General features: G+C 36.0%; 2 protein-coding genes across 2 annotated transcripts; one reads left to right on the top strand and one right to left on the bottom strand.

Moving 5' to 3' along the window:
• Positions 1-4,455: 4,455 nt before the first annotated feature.
• Positions 4,456-9,300, top strand: LOC129803125 (uncharacterized). Its single transcript, XM_055849476.1, has 3 exons — positions 4,456-4,742; positions 4,801-5,844; positions 8,917-9,300. The coding sequence occupies exons 1-3, from the start codon at positions 4,548-4,550 to the stop codon at positions 9,298-9,300; spliced, it is 1,623 nt and encodes a 540-aa protein (XP_055705451.1). The 5' UTR covers positions 4,456-4,547.
• On the bottom strand, positions 8,825-21,608 carry LOC129803092 (uncharacterized). The gene is made up of 5 exons (XM_055849429.1): positions 21,375-21,608; positions 18,587-21,091; positions 18,434-18,518; positions 12,629-13,967; positions 8,825-9,470 (listed from the first exon to the last, which is right to left on the bottom strand). Exons 1-5 carry the CDS (start codon positions 21,487-21,489, stop codon positions 9,312-9,314), a joined length of 4,203 nt encoding a protein of 1,400 aa, XP_055705404.1. The 5' UTR covers positions 21,490-21,608; the 3' UTR covers positions 8,825-9,311.
• Between the last annotated feature and the right edge of the window lie 23 nt (positions 21,609-21,631).

Consider the following 21,631-nt stretch of genomic DNA (forward strand, 5'->3'; position numbering starts at 1 on the left):
ACTCTGTAGACTTGTGTGCGTGATTTTCCGATGATTCGCCGAAGGGGCGGTAGAGCGCGTCAATGGTCGAAGGAGTTATTGCACTCTGGAGGACAAGGATAGCCTATAGGAAAATCCTTGTGGAAAAGTATTGCCCCCATTGTTGTCTTACTTGCACTATCTGACTCACGAAGGCTTTGGCGCGAGTTTTACAACACACACACACACCCGCACACATTCCGGTTGCTCATTTTCTACGGTAACTCTATCAAACTCTCGCAAGGTACACACTCCTGCGCATGAGCAGGATATTTTCCCCAACAAAAACTCATCCTTCGGAAGCCGGCCATAGCACCTGCGTCCCACGATGTGGCGTCACTACAGAATATCCCTAAAAAACCGTAAACTTTGCAAGTTAACTGGAGTTTAATATTTACAACACTGAACCTACAACCAATAAAGTTACTTGATTTTATCACATCGGAAATTTGGCACACATTTAGCATGATATTTACTTTTATTTACTAATGTGCTTTAGTACGTCTACTGCCGACTTACTCATTAAAGGTCTTATCAGGGAAACGACAGAAATCTTAACCGCGTTCAGTCAATGTATTAGAAATACTTGAGATAGAATGTTCATATTTTGGGATTAGATTCGTACAGATTAATACATGAATTTTTTGAAAAGAAAAATTTTTTATGCATTATGGGGACGCGGGGAGTCGCCCTCAAACACGCGTCTTAACGGTCACTGAATTTGAATTCTGTACATTAATTCATTACAAAATCTATTGATTTAGATTTAGAGGAACTATCCATGGAAACACATTGGCAACCCGAATTCAAATTAGGAAAGAAAATGAAGGTCAATTTTAACAAATTCGACGGGATGTCGAATATTCCGTCCGCCATTTTGAGCAAAATTTTTGCATGACTTCACGCGAAGCAAGAAAAAAATAACAAAATGTTTTTAAAAGCTCTGTCGGGCTATTTTTCCAAGTAATTGAAGGACTAAAAGTAACTAAAAATCCATTCCCGACAGAAATTCGAATATCAATTGCCCTGGAATAAATCATCTAAAATCACTCAGTTTGCGTATGATGTATAATACCATGGTAAGGAGTGGGTTAAAAGCCTTATACCCTAGGCCTAGATACACTTACGACTTAAGCCGAGAGACGACTTATATAGTGGAAATTTATGGAAATGTAGTTTAATCAATATTTGGAATATAATTACGCTAAGCCGACTCTCGGCTAATCCTCAGGTCTGTCGGAGCCCTTAGAGTTTGTGCATTTCAACTAACTTCATTTTCATACTACGCGTCCTTACGATAAATTTTTAATGACTTTGTTTTAAAACGAACTATATATTTATTAGGTCATATCATGGTTAATTCATCTCTCCTGGGGCCTATATTTCTTTGGCTATTAGTAAATAATTATTTTTATTCTTAACACTTCGTAGAACCCTAACTAAAAGTGTCACGGAAGGACCAAGTGGCAGCCGCTGCCACTTATCGAATTTTACATAATATTTTGATATTTTTGATTACATTTTAACATTCGGAGCTTTAGTCAGTTCTTTTCTGGTGTCTGAACCAGAAATTTCATTTCTTTGGGTACTGTATCTAAAGATTTTTAACCATTCGATGTTTTCATCTTTATCAGAATCATGGAGTCAGGGAAAGTGGTGTGCCTTTTAATACGACAGCCTTTGAATTTTTAATTTTTCTCTTATTTTTCAAAGGAAAAATTCTACTTTATGAACAATAGTTAATACTATTAACTATTTTCTATTAACTTCGCTTAACAAAATGGATACAAACGCTTAACAAAATTTACAAAATGGACAGATAAATTCTGCACGCATTCAATCAGGCGTCCAGGCGAAATGATATATTCTTCACTATAAAAAATAACATTGAAAACTAAATTGGCAGCGGCTGCCACTAGGGTCCTTCCAAGTGTTAAATATGTTTATTCACGAGAGTAATGCATGCGTAAACTATCCCACCCTCTCCTACCGGAAAAATTGTATCGATCTTTAAAAAAATCTTCTTTTTAATCTTTAAAAAAGATTGTCCTTGCCGCAATAAATCGTAATAGGGTAGATTTAGCCCACATTAGATTAGATTAAGCCATAATAATAGGGTTCCGGCAAATAGTATCAGGCATAAGATACTATCACATTTTGATTTGCTTTATTACGGGCTTTTGTAAATTTAAAACAATAGCTAGGTGACATATTTTCATAGGAAATTTATTCCTCTACACCTTTTTAAAACACAGTTTTCTCTATCTGACCGATAAAAACGCTTTTCAAGCCATTTCAGAAAAAACACACAAGAGACTGCTAATCGTTTGACCAATGAAAACAAAAAGCGGCGAGGCAAACAACAAGCGGCGGCCAAAATTGCTTCGATCTTTGTTACTTTTTGCTCCATACCTTTTGTTACTTTTTACCCCAAATGGCCATTTTTGATAAAAGGATTTCTGGAGAAAAGAATCTTTGTAAAATTCTAAAATAGATAGTGGTTTCATATTCAAAGAATCCAAATCATTTAGAAAATATTTACCAGTGCATCAATTTTGGAAAATAAGTAGGTCAAAATTGATATCTGTTGTAAGGAAAACATTTCAAAAATGGGGCTAAAAATGTTAATATTTTTTTATTTTCTGAATTCCTTGTTCGAATTCTAAGAAACTTACGAATTTAAAGAAGGTCTCTGGAGGCCATCTATGGAAAAAAAAATTCTAGGCCGCTATCTCTTTTATCTTGGAAGATATTGAATTTTGAAATTTTCGTTTTGTGACTTTTTGCCCCAGTCTCCCCTACTCTTAACATGTATAAACATATACCAAAAATTTCAAGAATCTAGGTCGTTTCCTTCTCCCCAAAAAAAAATGGCAAAAAACAGCAAAGTTTTGGCCTTCTAAATGATACTCCCTCCTAAATAAACAATAAGTACAACCTAAAATTCTAAATCGTCAACTGCTCAAAAATTCTCAAATACAATAAATAAGTCATTTTCTTAACATTCGCCTCTTTTATTTAATTATATCACGTGGAATTTAAAACTCCTGACAAGGTTTTCCGATTATTTTTATTTTTATTTTTTTTTTAAATATTAGATTTAATTATACTATAAAAAATTTGAATCGTCGGCGTCGTATTAAAAAATTTCAATATCGCGGAAATTGAGGTCAATCTGTTTGCACGAGGGTGCATGTGAAGGGGATTGTCATTGTACCACCTCGTAATGTACTAGCCACTACCATTACCATCCAAGAGGATGGATGGAGTTTCAATCGATTTTACGCGAAGAGCAACACTCGTACAAATTTTACACCACGCTTCCCGGTTGCGGGTGGAAAAGTCGGAAAAGGTCCCTTTTACATCCTGAATAAATTATTTCATGCCATCTCTCGGAAATCCCCAATTAACTCGAGTGTCTCAGCTTTTACCATATCCGAACAATATGAAATTTGACGAAATAAATAAAATTGTTCTCAGTGTTTTTTTCCTAGGGAAAGATGTGCAATGCACTTTGCCTGCGTGCAGGGGTTTTTTTGAATTTTTTTCTTCTGACAAAAGATAGTGCGTGATTTTTTTCCAGCTGAAGAATATTTTTATTTTTATGAACATTTGCATGCAAAATGTTGTTCAAGAGTGGTTTGCAATGGTCTCGAAACTAACATGATACATAATTAAATCTGATACTTTAGCCACCGAGACCATTTCAAACGCGATAACAATTTATATTTTGCTGCACTTTAATGCACTTTGTGTATTGCTATATCGCTATCACATTGGAAAATCAACAAATCGTTGAGGCCTGTTGGTGGCAGATGCCATGCACTTGAATATCTCAATTGGTGCGTGATAAGAAAATTGTCGTGAGAGCGATAATAGTCCGTCTTGACAAATCTCTCACAGAGCTTTCACCAAAATTGACCTAAATCTTTATCCAAAATTCTATGGAATCTCTGGTAATGTCACTCCATTATCAATTCTATATCAAATTGTCGTATGAATGAACAAAAAAAGTAATTAAATAAAAAATTAAAATAGATAAAAAGGGAGGTTCGAACTTAACCAATTGTGTCTCGAATACCATCTTGGGTCTTAAAACAGCAAACAGGTACTTTCGAGACAACAACTGATTGATAACGAGCGGACTAAAACTTGCCCAAATTGTGAATGTCGAAGACAAAAGGCATAAAGTACCTTATCAGCAGCATGTCGATAAAAAGAACCCAAGCAGCGTGGAAGAACTTGAGATGATAGGCAATTCTTATCATCTCTGCGAGTATTTGGAGGGTTTGGTATCATTTGTCTCAAAGATTTCTTATAGAGAAAATTCACAATGCAAAAATGCTTATTGAAGCAGCAAAGCACATTTTCCTAAATCCATATTCTAGTAAAATTCTATGGAAAAATAAATCAAAGAGCAAGTCCGATAATACAATCGCATTTGGCGGGAATTCGTATCATAGTAACGGAATAACAAATTGTGTAAAGGAATTTTCCTGGAAATTATCTTATATAAAAAGGGAGGTAAAATGGCCAAAAAAGGTGGTGTTCAGCAACTTCAAACGGAAGTCAACACAGACGATGAACTCCACAAGTTTCTAGAGAGGGAAGGACTTCTTGTTTTAGATGTCTATACAGATTGGTGTGGTCCTTGCCTCGGTATGGTTGGAAGTCTTAAGAAGATAAAACTCGAATTGGGTGGTGATGATCTTCATTTGGCTATTGTAAGTAGCAAAAAATTCAAATCCCTGAAAGTGTTCTAAACATCGTTAATATTCCCAGTGTAGAGTTGATGAAATTGAAATGCTTAAGAGATTCCGCAACAGAAGTGAACCAACTTGGTTGTTTGCATCAAAACGAAAGGTGGTGAATCTGATGTTTGGCGCCAATGTACCCAAACTCATGAAAATGATTGCTGAAGAGCTAAAACTTGAAAAGAGTGAACGTGCAGGAGAAATCGAGAGGACCTTTTATGATTTTGAAGAACTAACACCAGCTGAAAAGGAACGGGTTGAGGAAAAGAATCGCCTTGAGGAAGAAGCCACGAAAGCAGAAGAGGAAGCCACAAAAAAGAAACGTCGTGACTTCATTGTAAATGTAACAGGTGAAATAATGTCCAACATACGGGATCATGGAGTTATGCTACTGATGCCACAAGTCCCTAAAGATTCCTTTCGTCGAATCTCAGAATCTGCTGATCCTTTTGGTGTGACTTGCAAGGATAAACGAATTGTTAAGCTACAACCGGAAATGCTAGAAATACTCCATTTTGAATGCGATAACCCCCTACCTGATGATGTACTAGAAGCAATCTTTGATAAAGAACTTCAAGCAGTAGCATGGAAAGTTTCCGAACAGGAAACTCGTCCTGTTGAAGAGGTCCTTCAACTTGTCCATGCTGCACTCACGGAACCCCAGTATGTAACTACACAAAATGAAGCTGGTGAAGAGGTAGAGATTCAATTGTCTCCTGTTCTTGCAACAGCCGAAGTAGATCCTCCGCGAAAGACACCATCACCTAACCGAGAAATCAACACTGAAGAACTAACTAAGGTTATAATTCCTGCTGCCTGGACGCCTATTAATCGTCGCGCAAATGCTGCCCTGATCTACTTGTTTTTCCGCAATTTAACAGAGTTCTTCCTTCCATCTGATCCTGTACCAGATCCACCCCATTTGGCTATTATTTTTGACGCTTTCAAAAAACAGGATATTATGGATGCATGTCTAAAACACAAAGACGCCGTATTGGCTTACGGATACTTTACGTCAGGAGATCCTAAAGCAGCCACACTCATTGCGAACACTAACGACGCTTATGCAAAGGTATAACAATTTGATGTTATTTACCCTCTAAGGACGATTGGCACACCGGTGTCCCATAAAGAAAATAAGTTTTCCTGACTACCTAAAGTTATTTTTTTCTTATGTCTGTACATAATTGTAAAGTAGAAGGTTGAAGGAATCTAGAATATTTTTAGCAAGTCTCTAGCTATTTGATATGTAGCAAATATTTAAGGTCAATAATGGCGAATTTTTAAATTCTCAAATTCATAATTGGTTTTATTTATTTTTTATACTTCCAATTTTTTTAAGCAAAACCCTTTTGGCAATAAAAACTGCAATACTCATACGTAATATTTTTCAAAAGCTCAAAATATTATTCATTGGTATTGTCAGAAAAATTACATAAATTTTTAGGCTATTTTCGTTCCTATCGTTCATAGAAGCAAAAAACATACCGAATCAGACTCTATTGGACTTTCCAAGGTTAGATAAGACTTATCATTGATTATGTTTCTCAGTTTAATTTTTATTGTTGATTTTCAGTCGGTAAAAAGTGTCTCGTCGTTAAAGGGTTAATGGTATCTTGTGCTATAATTTTTTTATTCAAATGTGCCAAATTTCGAACAGCTTGCAATATCGGACATTTGTTATATATCTCAAAACTCAAAAAAGCTTAATTTCTGTTTTAGAGTTTTTTAAGACAGGGAAACAAAAACTGGTAGCCTTTACTTGGCTACCAGTTGCAGAAAATCTTGGAAAAATTTCGGAAGGACAATAAACTTCGAAAAACTGTGTCCGATATTACACACAAATCAATGTGTCTAGTTTTATAAATGTTCAAATTTATTTAAGAGGAAGAAAAAGTGAGAATCTATCTCTACAAGGTTCCAAATAACACTCCTGAAAAGAAGGTGTACAAAGCTCTCCGATATTCGGGTGATGGCGGTTAAATACGAAAGTACAAAAATTCGTCTGGCATGAGTTTTTATCTGTTCATATTTGGTCCCAATCAACCGAATCGGAGAGTCCAGTGTTACAAAAAATTTCAAATTCAATTTCAAGAAATACTGGAAATAAAATTTTTACAGATTATCTGTTAAGGAAAGGCGCGATGAGACGCTATCCAACACACAAATATAAATGTTTACTGAATTTAAATTCTTTCAAATACAATATTTTTATTACAGTGTATCTATCAAAGAAAAGAATTTGCCACCAAGAATTTAAATAAAAAAAGGACGGGGAAAAATATTATCAAAACCGACCCGATGTCGAATAACTTTCCGTACATCATTTCGAACAAAAATTTTGCATAACATTCTGCGAAGCGAAAAATCTTTTTCTTTCAGGGTTTTGGTGTTTAGGATTCTGGTCCATTCAGCATTTTGGGTAATCGGGATTTCGGCCCATTCGGGATTTTGGCTTTTCGGAATTTTGGATTTCGGGATTCTGGCGTTCGTAATTTTGGCTTTTCGTGATTCTGAGATTCGGGATTTTGCTTTCGGTATTTTGAAATTCGGGATTTTAGCTTTTCGGGATTTTGAAGTCCGGGTTATTGGCTTTCGGGATTTTAGCTTTTCGGGATTTTATAGCTTTCGGGATTTTGGCATTCGGGATCTTGGCTTTTCGGGATTTTGGCTTTTCGGGATTTTGGCTTTCGGGATTTTGGCATTCGGGATCTTGGCTTTTCTGGATTTTGTCTTTTCGAGATTTTGGCTTTCGGGATTTTAGGTTTTCGGGATTTTGAAGTCCAGGATCTTGGCTTTTTGGATTCTGGCTTTTCGGGATTTTGGCAATCGGGATCTTGGCTTTCGGGATTTTAGGTTTTCGGGATTTTGAAGTCCAGGATCTTGGCTTTTTGGATTCTGGCTTTTCGGGATTTTGGCAATCGGGATCTTGGCTTTCGGGATTTTGGCAATCGGGATCTTGGCTTTCGGGATTTTGGTTTTCCGCGACTTTATAGCTTTCGGGATTTTGGCAATCGGGATCTTGGTTTTTCTGGATTTTGGCTTTTCTGGATTTTGGCTTTTCGAGATTTTGACTTTTCGGAATTTCGGCTATGAGGATTTTGGAGTCCGAGATCTTGGCTTTCGGGATTTCGGCTTTTCGGGGTTTTGACTTTACGGAATTTTATCTTTTTGGGATTTTGGCGTTCAAAATTTTAGCTTTTCAATAAATCGCAATAAATTTTTGATTCCAATTGATAAATTACTGGTAAAGATCTCGTACTTCAATATGAATTGGAAATTTTATTTTATTACATTTACCTCATTTTGAATCGGTTAAGGCGTGTTTTAAATCAGAATACAATTGGGAAGCACAACATTTTTTTTTAAGTGAACGACCAATGGTTTACTTTAAATTAAACTCGAAGTTTCTATAGCCAAACGATTGTCAACTTAAGGTCTTCGGGGACCTTCCATTAGTACTTTTTCGAAGATATAAAAATTTGTATCAGAGGTTTACAAGCCGTTAATTTATCCAAACAAAAAAAATAAAACATTCCTCATAACGAGTTTTCAAAATCAAAAATATTAAAATGACTCTAGAGAACGTATTTCTAAACCGAATAGGGAAAGTTCTGGTTCGTTAGAAAGGTTTTGGAATACCGGATAGTCTTAATCACTTTCAACCGTTACAACGTAATGCGAATCGATAATAAGTAAGGTTGTTAACCGTTTTGTTAGATATTCAATTGTATTATTTCTACAAGATTTCGCACAAATTTTGATCGTAATTTTTCTCTTTAAGCTACACGCTAAAAAAAACTTTATTGATCTCTAAATCAAATAATACTAAGCTCTGCTTTTCGTATAGTATCAGTCACGCATTTGAGCATTTCGCAAAGCTGAAAGCTTTGCCACTTTTTTTTAAAAGTGTATACATTCTTTTACAGAGAGTTCCATATACAAAGGATATTCAATTTATGTGGATATTGGTATTTTTACCATGCTCCCTATTTGCAGTATCACAAATAGACGGGAGAACGATAAAAGCAAAGAAATTCAATCATATACCATTTTTTATTGAAACAATTCTTATTTAATCATCAGTCTCCTATTCAAAGGTTATACAATTAAATGAAAATTCAAGGATATCTCATCCTTGTAGGTGAAACGTACCGTGAATGATAAGCTGGTGCTGAAGGTGACCAAAGCTAACACAGATGCCGTCCTGGAACTCGTATCTCTCGGTCCCTGCTTCATCAGTCAGAATTGCGTACAGGGAGAGGCAGAGTGCTTGCTCTTCTTCCCAGAAGGCTACACAAATCGCGAGGAAGGGGAAGGAGTTGAGGAGGAACATGTGGAAGTGAGTAAGCGTGGGAAGAAGAAGAAAAAGAAGAAGAAGGACGAGGATACGTCATCCGTCCAGAATGGACAAGAGGTCTCAGACATTGCCACTCTGGAGGAAGCTATTGAGGAACACGATGGTGATGAAAAAATCTCCAATGACGGTCATGACAAAGAGGATGAAGTTCCAGCAGAAAATGCCTAAGAAATACCCAGCTAGCTCTTGCATATCCTAACAAATCCTGCTTGATAGCCTATTGCGTAGAACATGTGAACACTTTCGTTGGGATTAAAAATGATTTTGTTGATTCGCGTGAGTGGATACTCAGCGATATGGCGAGTTCTGAAGGCTTTTGTTGCTTTCAAGTCCACATCCTGCCAGAAAAGCCATACGTTACCTTTACATTTTAACAAATAAAGACTCACACAACACCAACGAGTAGATTATGAATTGCATTAGTAAGACAAGTTTTTGAACAGAAATGAGAGTAATAGTAAGAAAATTTTAGTATTTTGTGAACCCTATTGAAACATATAGCAACAATATTTTACGGTAAATAACTCTTTATCAAATTTCAAAATGGATAGATTTTGCAATTTTATGTTTTTTCATGATACCATTTCCTTTATTATGATTTTTAGCTGAGATTCTTTATTTCATGATCTCAAGTTCCTCATGTTTTGTTAGGTATAATTCTAATTGATGTTCAATATGAACTTTGTCACACGAAAATCTTCTTGACTGAAGTATATTTTTAAAACGAAAACATTTAAGCATATACTTCAGTCAAGATGAAATTTTACATCGAAATAGAGTAATAATTGCATCGATATCTGACGAGTTAATTCAACTCGCATGTAGAATAGTTTTAACTCTATATACTAAAATTTACAACAAAAAAGAGTAACAATTACATCGATATTCTTCGAGTTAATTCAACTCGGCCATATAGTTATTTCAACTCTACAGCTGGGGTGGAATGATAACTTTTCGATACTATCGAATCGATAGTATCGATATTTCTATATCTGTTAGATGAAGTGAATGTCGACTATTTACGCATTGCTGGGCCATTCATTGTGACATTCTTAAAAGGATGTGACTGTTTATTAATATCTGTATTAGTTACAGGAAGTTCTGGTAGGGTGGAGTCTACACTTATGGATGTTATACACTTGTGGACAGCGTGCAAAAATCTTATGTTCTTACGTAAAACAGATTTCGCCAAGTTATAAAATTATTAGTTTATGATGTAATTAACAATTTTTTTGATGTTTTGAAATTTGTTTAATTTTATAATATAAGATTTTTGCGTTGTCCATAAGTGTGTATAACATCCATAAGTGTAGACTCCACCCTATCCTTTAAAGTTTTCAGAATCGACAGTCGATAGTATCGAAAATAAGTTATCATATCACCCCTGTTTTCTTATTAGGGGAGACTGGGGCAAAAAGTCACAAATCGAAAAGTTTAAAATTCAAAATCTTCCAAGGTAAAAAAGATACCGGCTCAAATTTTTTTTAAAGATAGCCTTCATAGATCTTCTTCAATGTAGTAAGTTTCTTGGAATCCGAACAAGGAATTTAGAAAATAAAAAATATCGAAATTTTTAGCCCTATTTTTGAAATATTTTCCTTGCAGAAGATAACAATTATTACCTACTTATTTTCCAAAATTGATGCATTGGTGAATATTTTCTAAATAATTTGGATATTTTGAATACGAATCCACTATCTATTTTAGAATTTCACAAAAGTTCTTTTCTCCAGAAATCCTTTTATTAAAAATGGCCACTTGGGGTAAAAAGTAACAAAAGGTATAGAGCAAAAAGTAACAAAAAAGCGAAGCAATTTCTGATGTCTCACGGCGAAAAGAAACGTCATTATCATGTCTCGCCGCTTGTTGTTTGCATTGGTCAAACGATTTACAGTCTTTTGTGTGTTTTTTTTCTAAAATAGCTTGGAAAGCACTCTTCTTGTTTTCTCACTTTTCTCTCAGAGAAAACGGTGTTTTACAAAGGTGTAGATGAATAAATTTTCTATGAAAATATGTCCTCTAGGTATTTTTTCAAATTTACGGAAGCCCGTATTGAAGCGAATCATAATATGATAATACCCCTCGTCTGGTACTATTTGCCCCAGTATTTTTGAGAAGTACCTTTTATAAATCAGCTCGATAAACGTATTTCCTTACAAAATAAAGGAAAATTTACTTTCACAAAGTTGTAGAGCGGTTAATTTCCTATAAAACTGCGCTAATTACAAATTTTTGAAGCGCTCGAGGCCTTTTTGCCCCAGTCTCCCCTAAAAAAAATTGCAAAATCTATCCATTTTGAAATTTGATAAAGAGGTTTTTTTATTCTAAAAAAGAATTATTTAAGGCTTAGTACGAGTTATTTTAACTCTTAAAACGAGTTATTTTCACTCATAAAAAGATTTATTTACACTATTTTGTTATGTAAATTTTAGAACAAAAAAGTTGAAACAACTCTTCTGAATATAACACCTAAATAGAAGTAAAATTAACTCTAAAATTTAAGTTAATCGAAATTTAACATCGATTCGAGTAGATTTTGACTCGTTTATTTTTTTTTAATGTAGGAAAAACTCTTCAATATCGACATAAGTTTCTGTAGTGTGTAGAGTAGAGGCCATAACGCAGCATTTCCCTTAACGGAACATTTCTGGCGGAAATGTTCCGAGTTCAAATCTAATTAATTATCGCATTTCAGTTTTCATTTTTTTCTGTTATTTAATGATAGTACTTATAAATTTAATATTTATTTAAATGATTTCTAAAAATCTTGTATATTAAAAAAACAATAATTAAATAACAAAAATATTGAAGACCGTAGCTGAGACTTGATCCAGAACATTTGCTTCGACAATCGTGCTCTTTAAGATTGTACCAAAGATTAACTTATTTTGCATAAGCAAGAGTTATATATATTTTTTTCAATTTACATTACGCGATTGTCACCATAGTCACAGCCGTGAGTTCGAGTTCCGACTGATACAAATGATTGAAGCGTCTGATTGGAAATTTTCAAGTAAAATTGTGAATTGAATAATAAATTTCTAAACTGAGCAATACACAAAATGGCAAAAAAGAATCTAGTACATCAAAGATAAATAAATAATTATTTAATAAGAAGTAAAATACTGCTTAATTAATTGAAAAATATGATCACTATGATTAAAAAAGCTTTAATAAAAAGAATTAAAACGCGCAAAACTAGATTTGAACCCGGGGCATTTCCGTTAGACATCTCGCGTTAATCCACTGACCTACTGCTACTTATACAGTTAGTAAAGTTTTCTTTTATCCCTTTTTCACAATCCCTTTTTTATTATTATTATTATAAGCAATAGTTTAAAAAATCTTTAGAAAAAAAACGTGTTTTTTTCATTGCCATATCCTTTAATAGGGTTCATAAAATAATTAAATTTCCCAATTTTTATTACTACATTCTTTTCTTGATATTCTGTTAAGTTTTAAAGCAATGAAATTAAAAAAAAAAGTATGTACTCACATTTTGAAGATCACAGAAGAGAATACCACAGCTCCCGATCAAATTGTTCAGAGATTCTTCATCTTTGCATATTTTAATCCTTTCAGACAAATTTATGGAGTCTGTGTAGCCAATAATTCGCCTCATGAGGTCTGCTTTCTTTGCCAACGGTGAATAATACCGCCGAAAATTGCCACAAATATCCCCGGATTCCATTCCGACGAGAAGAGTATTTGTCCAGTTGTTTAGGTCGAGATCCGTGATATCTTGGGTATGGACAATGAGAACAGTATCGTCGTACGGGATATTGAAAGGCTGTTTAGCCACAACTTCAGTTCGATTCCACTGGTAGCTATTGTCAATCCCAAAGATATACATCGGCCAATTGAACGGCCAGACTCCGCAAGTGATCTGACTCTTGTAATTGAGTGTATAAATTTCCTGGCATCCCGAATTCAAGTCAAATATTCTGACTTTTCTGTCAATGCTTCCCGTTAACAAAAGATTTCGTCCTTCTATCCTCGAAAATATCACCACGGTCACAGGATAGACATGCCCATGAATCGTATGAATGGGATACAGAATCTCAACACTATCTCTCTGTCGCTTCAGTAATCTTGAATCTACATCCAATTTCCAAACATAAACTCTTCCAGTGGAAACTCCTGCAGCCAAATAACTATGTCCCCTCATTTCTGACCACGCCAATTTTGTCACCAAGACCTCTTGTCTCGTCTCTAGGATCACAGCTGGTGGCAACATCAGAACTTTTCTGTAAACTGGTGGCATTGGCAGAGCAAAGATTGATACAGTTCCATTGCACGATGACACAGCCAAAAGTCCTAATCGACCAATTGGCGAATATCCTCCACTTGGGCAGAACTTGAGACAAAACACTGGACCCCAATCATAAGCCACGCCGTACAGAAAACAAATTCCCACCTTAGATTCCCCCCTTAAACTTCCCACACTCCAGATCTGAATGACTGTCTTTTCCGCAGTTTTATGATGGTAGTCATAGTCAATGCGAAAGCTAGAAGCACAAGAAACCGCCAGGACATCGCTATGCAGAGACTCTGGGGGATCCAGAAGCCAATCAAGGGACAGTATAGGGGCTCCGCAGTAGAAAATCGTCGACTTATTGCTGTCTGACACTCCTTCGAAGCACTCAAGAGTCGAGAGAGTCTCACTGGAAGCTCCACCAAAGGATACTTTGTAGTGATTCACTCTGTGCTGATCAAAATAAATTGAAGTTCCAGATTTTGGTAGATAACTCTGGAATTCTTCATTATCATCCAGTGGCACTTGAATGGGCATCCAATTCGGGAAGAGAGGCTCAGTAGAATGGTTATTAATACGACTGAAACATTGGAAAAAAAGAATATATTTATAATTGCAAAATAAATATTAAGTGCATAGGGTAAATTAAGCTAATTTAAAATCTGTTCCAAATGGAAACTTTTCGCTACTCCAAATGGAAACATCACTTTTTTTCCCATGATAAATGCGGTATTAAATTTTTTATATATATTTCCTATATTTCAGTTTCATTATTTAGTTAATTTTGCTCCAAATAAAGCGAAAATCCATTAATATTCACAAATTTTAATTTATAAATTTCTCAGAAAAATTAAAAGTGTACCGTTTCACCATCGAATATTTCATCTATCAACCATGTTTTCTAAAGAAAAACACAATTAGGCTGATTCTTCTTTATTTGTTTTTTTTCTTACATTTGTGTCATATTTTTGACAGAATTATGTGAAATTAGAGTAAGTGTGCACAATTCCGGCCAGCTTGCAATTTCGGCCACCTTTTTCGTTCCTCGAATTTCCATGAATTTTTAGTTTTTACATACTCTATAGAGATTATACAATGCAAAAGAATAACAAAAATGTAGCTTCGACAAACGAGATGACGTGAAAAAGGCGTTGGAAGAATTCCTGAAGGACAGGGAACTATGAGAATGAAGGTGACCGAAATATGGCACCAAAGCTGTCTACATTTTTATTCATTTTAAAATGTATTAAGAATGATTTTAGAGTAAATAAGGACGATAAACTGTCTACAAGGTTCTAAGCAACAATCCTTAAGTAGAAGAAATAAAAAAAATCAATTTTTATTAAAGATATTACGTTTCAAACTTGAGACTTTGGCGCTTGCATGCAACTATTCCGCAATTTGGCACACTTACCCTAAGTATTAATCTATATTGTTAACGGTACGTTAAGTTTTCAAATAAAATAATTACTTATTTCGTGATCATAAAGGGTTTTTCTGAAGTGTCTGCAAATGCTTCAATAGAAAACCGCGGAAATATGATTTTTTGGAGAGATTTTCTTATTGTTTTAGATGGGAAAAGAGAAAAGACTAGGAATAAGAACAAATCCTGCACTCAAGAGCAACTCAACAAGGTTTTTGGAAGTCTGTCGTCGCGATTTCACTTACACTGTTTGTCTCCAATTAGAAACTTTCCCTTGTCTCCATTTGGATTAATTTGTTTCCAATAGAAGCATTTTACACTTGCGTATTTTTCTTGTATTTAAGAAGTTTTCACTAAACAATAACATTCTATAAGAGTCAAGGACCAAATTTATATAATTTTCTTCAGAAAAAAATAAACTTAATGTGTTGAATCTTCTGTCAAAGTTCAAACGACTGGAAATGGTTTTGAATTAGGGCATTTACCCTAAGCGAAAAGTAACGGAGGTAACTCATAAGAGAAGCTGTGATTCCTGTTTTGAAACTAAATCGCAAACATACTTTCTATATTTTTCGTATTCTTTTACCACTCCTATATCTAGCATTATAATAAATCCAATTCTGTGATTTTAACATATTTCTATGATTTTTAAATGCATTCTGCGTCTGTCAAACTATTTTCACTTTTTACTGCTCGAACTCCACGGAGAGAGCAGTAATCCCTTGATCACCCCTCCCCCAAATTTCCACCTCATACCCCCCGGAGACCACTTATCTCAACAAATTTTCGCGTTTCAGACGATTTCTGACAAATCTTGTAACGTTATTTGTCCGTGTGTCCGTCCGGTTGTCGCTAACCCTAGAGGCCAAACGGTTAGAGATAGCGATTTGGGACATAAGGAAGACCCCCCACAAGCCGACCCAAGGATCGTTAACTTGCACCTCATTTCTCTCACACCCCTCCCCTTCCCGTTGAATAATTCCTAATAAGAGTTTTTCAAGGTCAAGGGTTACAAAAGTCTCTAGAGAGCGCATTTATCGGGCGAATGGGGTCATTTTGGGCTCATTGGAAAGGTCTTTGAATTTCCGACAAAACTGATACCGTTCCAAGAGGTTTTAAACCGGTAATCAACCAGTTATAAACTCATAAGTAATTTTTGTCCGATAAACAATTTTACTACTCTTAAAATTATTTTGTGGGATCTTTCGGGTGATTTACAAATCGGTCTAAATCGGTTCAGGACCGTTAAACGGTAAATGATGCGAAAGTACTTTTGAGGGATAGCATCTATGTAAGTCACAAGTTCGAGCACTTCCCAAAGCTTGGGACACTTTGCCACTCCATTTTTCTTTAAAACTATTTTGTATTTATTCGATTCGTTTCCGGTCTTCTAGAAACGTTTTCACTTTTCATCTACGTATTTCCACGTTTTTAACACTAAACCTACCAAAACCCGGTCAAATTGACCGGTGTAAAATTAACATTTGTTTAAACGGTACAATGTGACTATCAAATTTGATGAATTTCTTAATATATGCATGTAATATATTTTTCAGTGTTCAAATTTTAATTTTGTGCTCTTTCCCAAGACAAATTTGTTGAGTATCCTAACCTAACGCGGTTTGTCATTTGACCGAAAAACGACCAAAAACGGTCGATAAATTTAGTGTTAAGGACGTTAAGTGCAACCGTTTTTTTGGGGTTATCCTTCTATAACGTTCTCGTGTTTCTTGAAACATTTTCTTGTTTCTTAGATGTGTTATTTGATTTCCTAGAAACTTTTTCATATTTCGTCAATGTGTTTTTGTGTTTCTTCAAACTTTTTTTTTTGTTTCTTGGATGCTACTTTATTTTTTGAGTTTTCGTTTACTTTCTTAGGGCACAAATAGACACGGGCTGATCCTCCAGAATATTTATCGTGTAAAATTTGGCAGTCTAGAGAGATTCAGACTAGAAGTTTAGCCCAGTTCCCGAAGCTCTCAAAATCGTAAATAGCGAGCAATTTTATTGCTTTTTGAGAGTCTTCTAATAGGTCGTTTTTCTTTAATAATCCAATCCTAAGTTAAATTCTTCCAAAAAATCATGATTGATATGAAATTAGAGCTATTAAGCCTTAGCTAAGCCTTAGGTCTGAAGCCGGTAATACACTAAGGTCTTAGGGCCCAAATAGACACAGGCTGATTCTCGAGAATATTTAGCCTGTAAAATTTTGCAGTAAATATTTTTTTCAAATGATCTTACACTGCAGGCTTAAGATCATCGATTAGAGATACTTTGCACAAATTTTCTTCATCTAATCAATTACTGTCCAATTTTATAAGATAAATATTCTGGAGGATCAGCCTGAGTCTATTAAGGCCCTTAGGATCATCAATTAGAGACATTAGAGATCTTTTACGTATCCTTCCTTTACCTAATTCTTTACTGCCAAATTATACAGACTGAATATTCTTTAGGATCAGCCTAAGTCAGTCTGAGCCTGAGTCTGAGCCCTTAGAAGCGTTTGTGTTTCTCCAATGCGTTTCCGTAATTCCGTATTTCTTCAATGTGTTCCCATGTTTCTGGAAACATTTATGTACGGGAAAGTACTCTCCCTTCGAACGTTCATGCCTTCGAATAATCTGAATTTGTTTTATGTTTCCTAAGAGACTAACACATAATTATGACAAAATTATCAATAACTGATAATAAGCTAATAAATATATAGTAGAAAGAAAGTCTCTTAGGAAAAATAAAAAAAAATCACATTATTCGAAGGGAGAATATTTTCCCCTATAATTGAAATGTTTCCTAGTTTCTTGGGTGCATTTTTCCTTTTTTCTAGAATATTTTGTGTTTCTTAAAACGCTTTTTTTGTTTCTTGAATACATTTCTGCTTTTTGAGAAGCATTTCCTTTTTTCTTGAAACGTTTTCTTGTTTCGTAGATGCGCTTCGCGTTTCTTGAAATGTTTTTTATTGTTTCTATTTATTTCTATTCTATTTGTTTACTTGGATAGGGGAATGTTGGCATGGTTCGCATAGAGTGAACCTTCAAACAATGCAAATTTTCTCTTTATTTGCAAAGAGCAAGTTTGTCATTTCTTAGTCATAAGATAGATCATTTTTAAGCTCATAAAACGAGATGAGAAATAGTAAGTCAGCTCTTTGCAAACAAAGACAAAATCCGCATGGTTTGAAGGTTTACTCTGTGCGAATCATGCCTACATTCCCCTATATCTTTACTTTTGTAAAAAACGTTTTCGGTTTTCTTCGATCCATTTCCGCGTTTCAAAACATTTAAGTATTTCTTGAAACGTTTTTCTTATTTTTCTTGGATTTGTTTCCCCATTTTTCTAGAAACGTTTTCGTATTTCTTGGAATATTTTTTTGTTTCTTTGATGCGTTTCCACTGTTTCAGAAACGTTTCGTGCTTCTCTAAAGTGTTTTTGTGTTTCTTGAATGCATTTTTAAAAAATGTTTCTGGTGTATCTTGGATGCGTTTTCGGTTTTTTAAAAAACATTTCTCGAGTAAAAAAAAAAATAAAGGGAAATAATATGAATCAACTTGGTAGAGGTTTTTACTCAAATTATTGGATATCCCGATCTCCCATATCATTAAAGATTGTTCAAATAGATAACTTACAATTCGTTGATGTTCTCCTTGTAGAAAGACAAGATAGATTCTATGCTGAGCGTCCTCCATTGAGCCCACGATCCCGAGGAGATGACTGAAGAAGGAAAGTAAAATTTGATGTTAGTGATCCGGAAAAAATCAAAAATCTCTTAATAAACTCACATCTCTGGCTAATATCACTTGAGATCCGTCTCCTCACACTGGAAATTCGTTTTCGTTTTTTGTGATGGTTTTTCTTCTTCTGGCCTTTCCGGGGAGACCTGTCTTCGGAATCACTTGGGAATTCACTGTTCTCCGTTGCTCCACTCGATCCTTCTGAATCCGAAGATTCCGCCCCTAAGGATGCCTCTGAGTCACTTTGAGTAAAGGGATCGTCATTCTCTGGACTGAGATCTTTGCGGAATTTTATTTCTGCCACCCGAGTACTCTTTCGTTTAATCCTCCCACTAGTGGAGAATTCAGTCTCCGGTTGCGAGGTATCAGCTGGTTCTGGTTCAGCTGTAGCTGGATTCTGGAGCTTCTTGAGTACTGAACAGTGATTGAGTTGATGAGTTCTGAGACTGCAGGGAAGGATTTTCTTCGAACAATGCTCACAGCTCACTAGAACTTCCTGGATATCCTCAGCGGATTTCCCACAGGTCCTCTCATGACTCACAAGTCCAGCTCCGGATTTCCGGGTATCTCCACATTTTTCACATCTCACATGTGTCAGGCGATTCTTTTTTATGCAAGTCTGAATTAATCTGGCTCTCAGAGTCTCATTCTCCATGTCAATTGGGATTTCTCTGCCCTCCTGCCAAGCTACGCCATTGTGCGTGAGCAGATGCCTCTGCCAAGTGTTGATGGGCATGGAATTCTGACAACGTCCACATGTTACGGTGATAGGTACTTTCTGTCGTTTAATTTCTTGATTGGGCTTCACTTCTGCTTTCCGCTTAACACTAACTGCCAGATTTTCGATTGTACATGCAACTTCTTTTGCATTTTGCGCAGGATCTTTTGCAGGAGGACCTAATTCTTTAGGTTCCTGAAACTTTGCAGATCTCCTAGTATTTCTGCGGTATTCCAGCGGGGAATCATAGAGGAAATCTTCATTTACAACACTAATTCTTCCGCGGGATCTTGTGGATCTTCTAGGTTCTGCAGTAGGTTCTGCAGTAGGTTCTGTGATAGGTTCCGTACTAGGTACCTCAGTTGGAATTTCCTCGATATTCTTTTCAAGTTTTACTTGAGTAGGCTGTCTTTCAGGCAGCGCAGCTTCAGGAACATTTGAGCTATCCTCTAGGTTCTCTTCGATCGGGCTAGGACCTCTAGGTTCCTCTACCACGGAATCTTGATTTTCTTCAAAAACTTCTCTCTGAATCTCTTTTTTCGGGTTCGGAGGAAAATTTCTAGGGTCTTTTGCAGAAATCCTATCAGGTTTCTCTTGTTTAATGTAAACTGGAGGATCTTCCGTAATCTCGGTGATTATGAAAGTTTTAACAATATCCGGTGAGCTTTCACGAGTTTCAGGATTTCTTTGGCCCTCTGATTCTGGTTCAGGCTCTGGTTCTTCAACAATTGTCTCTTGCTGATGTTCCGGGGGCTCTGGCGATGGCAAATGCTCCTCAAATCCAATATTTTCTTCATGTTCTGAAACTTCCGCCGAAGAACTTGAAGGTGATCTTGCATTTCTTTCAACATCTTCCTCCATTATCTTATTCAGGGACTTCCTCTTTGAATCTAGGATATGATCAATTAGTTTGTCCTTGTCCAGGTACTTCAAAAGGAAATTGATCCTGTCATTTGCAGGAGACTCTTCGTCTGAACTCTCTGAGGTTCCCTGAGACGATTCTGACTCCTCGGAGGATTCCAGACGCCTCGGAAGGAATTTGGCAAGATTCTCTACTTCTCGATGGATATGAATTCTTGATCTCACTGTAGCTATTGTCTCTGACAGGGCTCTGAGTCGTAACTTACGGATTTTTGGAACTTCCTGTCCAGTTTCCTCCTCTAAAGAAATATCTTTCAGCGCGGGATCTTTTTGAAGTTCGGTTTCGGGATGTTCAGGAACTTCAGGATTTTCTGTCACTGAAAAGCCAATGAAACTCTCTTCGGATTCCGATACCAGGCTCTTGTCAGGATCTTCAGCTGAAACTGTTGATTCTACAACAACTTCCTGAATTTCTTGTTCAGGAAGTTCGAGAATTTCTTCAAATACTTCCCCACTGTCCTCGACAATTTCCTCACTTTCTTGCAGATCTATTATATCAGGACACTCCTGACTTTCTTCTGCAGCTTCTTCTGTGTCTTCAATAATGTATTCTTCCACTATGTTTGCCTCAGTATTTCCCTCTTCATACACCTCGAGCTCCTCTACAACTTCCTGCCCTTTTCCTGTGAAATTCTCCGGCTCATTCTCTATTCCCTGGACCACAACATCATCCAAAAACACTACATCCTGTTCCTGCAGAACTTTCTGCCTAGCTTCGATTATTCTAGTGTACTTAATAGCCTCACTCCTTGGCAACCTCTGAAGGATTTCCGTTGCAAGATTGGGATCAACAGTTTCCTGTTTAATTACCTGAATCTTCTTATTTGACGAGAAAGATTCCCTTTCCGGAGGCTCTAGCTTAATTGATGTTGCATTTTTTGACGCTGCAGAAATCTGTGGAAGTGCCTTTTGTTCTGCAGAACAAAAAAAGAGCCGATAAAAAACAAGTTTGGGAACTCAATATCCAAGGGATCAGATTTCCAATTCCGAGGATTGAACCGGAGATTTTCAGGTTAACAGACCACCACGCTCCCTCCTGACCCACGGCCAGACGCATATAAACAATGTCAGAGTTTCTGGACATTTTCTGACCCCAATCCCTCTTCCAATTGACAAATAGCCACTCAATATTGCCGGTAAGGGTGGAAAATTGGAAATTTTCCCCCGGAAAAACGCAAAAAATACGGAAAAACTTACTTGTAGCCTTTTCAAGGGCGCTTTTAATCTGTGCATCGAGACCCAATTCCTTCAAAATATTCGGATTAATGCTACACACAACTTTAACATTTTCACCCCTGGGATCATTGTTCATTTTTATAATGGAAAATCTCACAGAAAAAGGTAATTATTTAAGAAAAATTGCACTTCTCACGCCGCACAGGAAAAAATTATAAACACAAAATGCCTTTTTGGGCTGCGTATCTATCTAAATGGCGCCACTGTCGACTGAGCGC

The sequence above is a fragment of the Phlebotomus papatasi genome, chromosome 2 (genome assembly GCF_024763615.1).
Source record: "Phlebotomus papatasi isolate M1 chromosome 2, Ppap_2.1, whole genome shotgun sequence".
In the NCBI taxonomy this organism is placed as follows: domain Eukaryota; kingdom Metazoa; phylum Arthropoda; class Insecta; order Diptera; family Psychodidae; genus Phlebotomus; species Phlebotomus papatasi.

Coding starts and splice junctions, on each gene's coding strand:
- LOC129803125 (XM_055849476.1), top strand. CDS start 4,548: ATGGCCAAAAAAGGTGGTGTTCAGCAACTTCAAACGGAAGTCAACACA. Junction 4,743..4,800: donor ATGATCTTCATTTGGCTATT/GTAAGTAGCAAA, acceptor TAATATTCCCAG/TGTAGAGTTGATGAAATTGA. Junction 5,845..8,916: donor CTAACGACGCTTATGCAAAG/GTATAACAATTT, acceptor TCATCCTTGTAG/GTGAAACGTACCGTGAATGA.
- LOC129803092 (XM_055849429.1), bottom strand. CDS start 21,489: ATGAACAATGATCCCAGGGGTGAAAATGTTAAAGTTGTGTGTAGCATT. Junction 21,092..21,374: donor CGCCCTTGAAAAGGCTACAA/GTAAGTTTTTCC, acceptor TTTGTTCTGCAG/AACAAAAGGCACTTCCACAG. Junction 18,519..18,586: donor AAGTGATATTAGCCAGAGAT/GTGAGTTTATTA, acceptor TTCCTTCTTCAG/TCATCTCCTCGGGATCGTGG.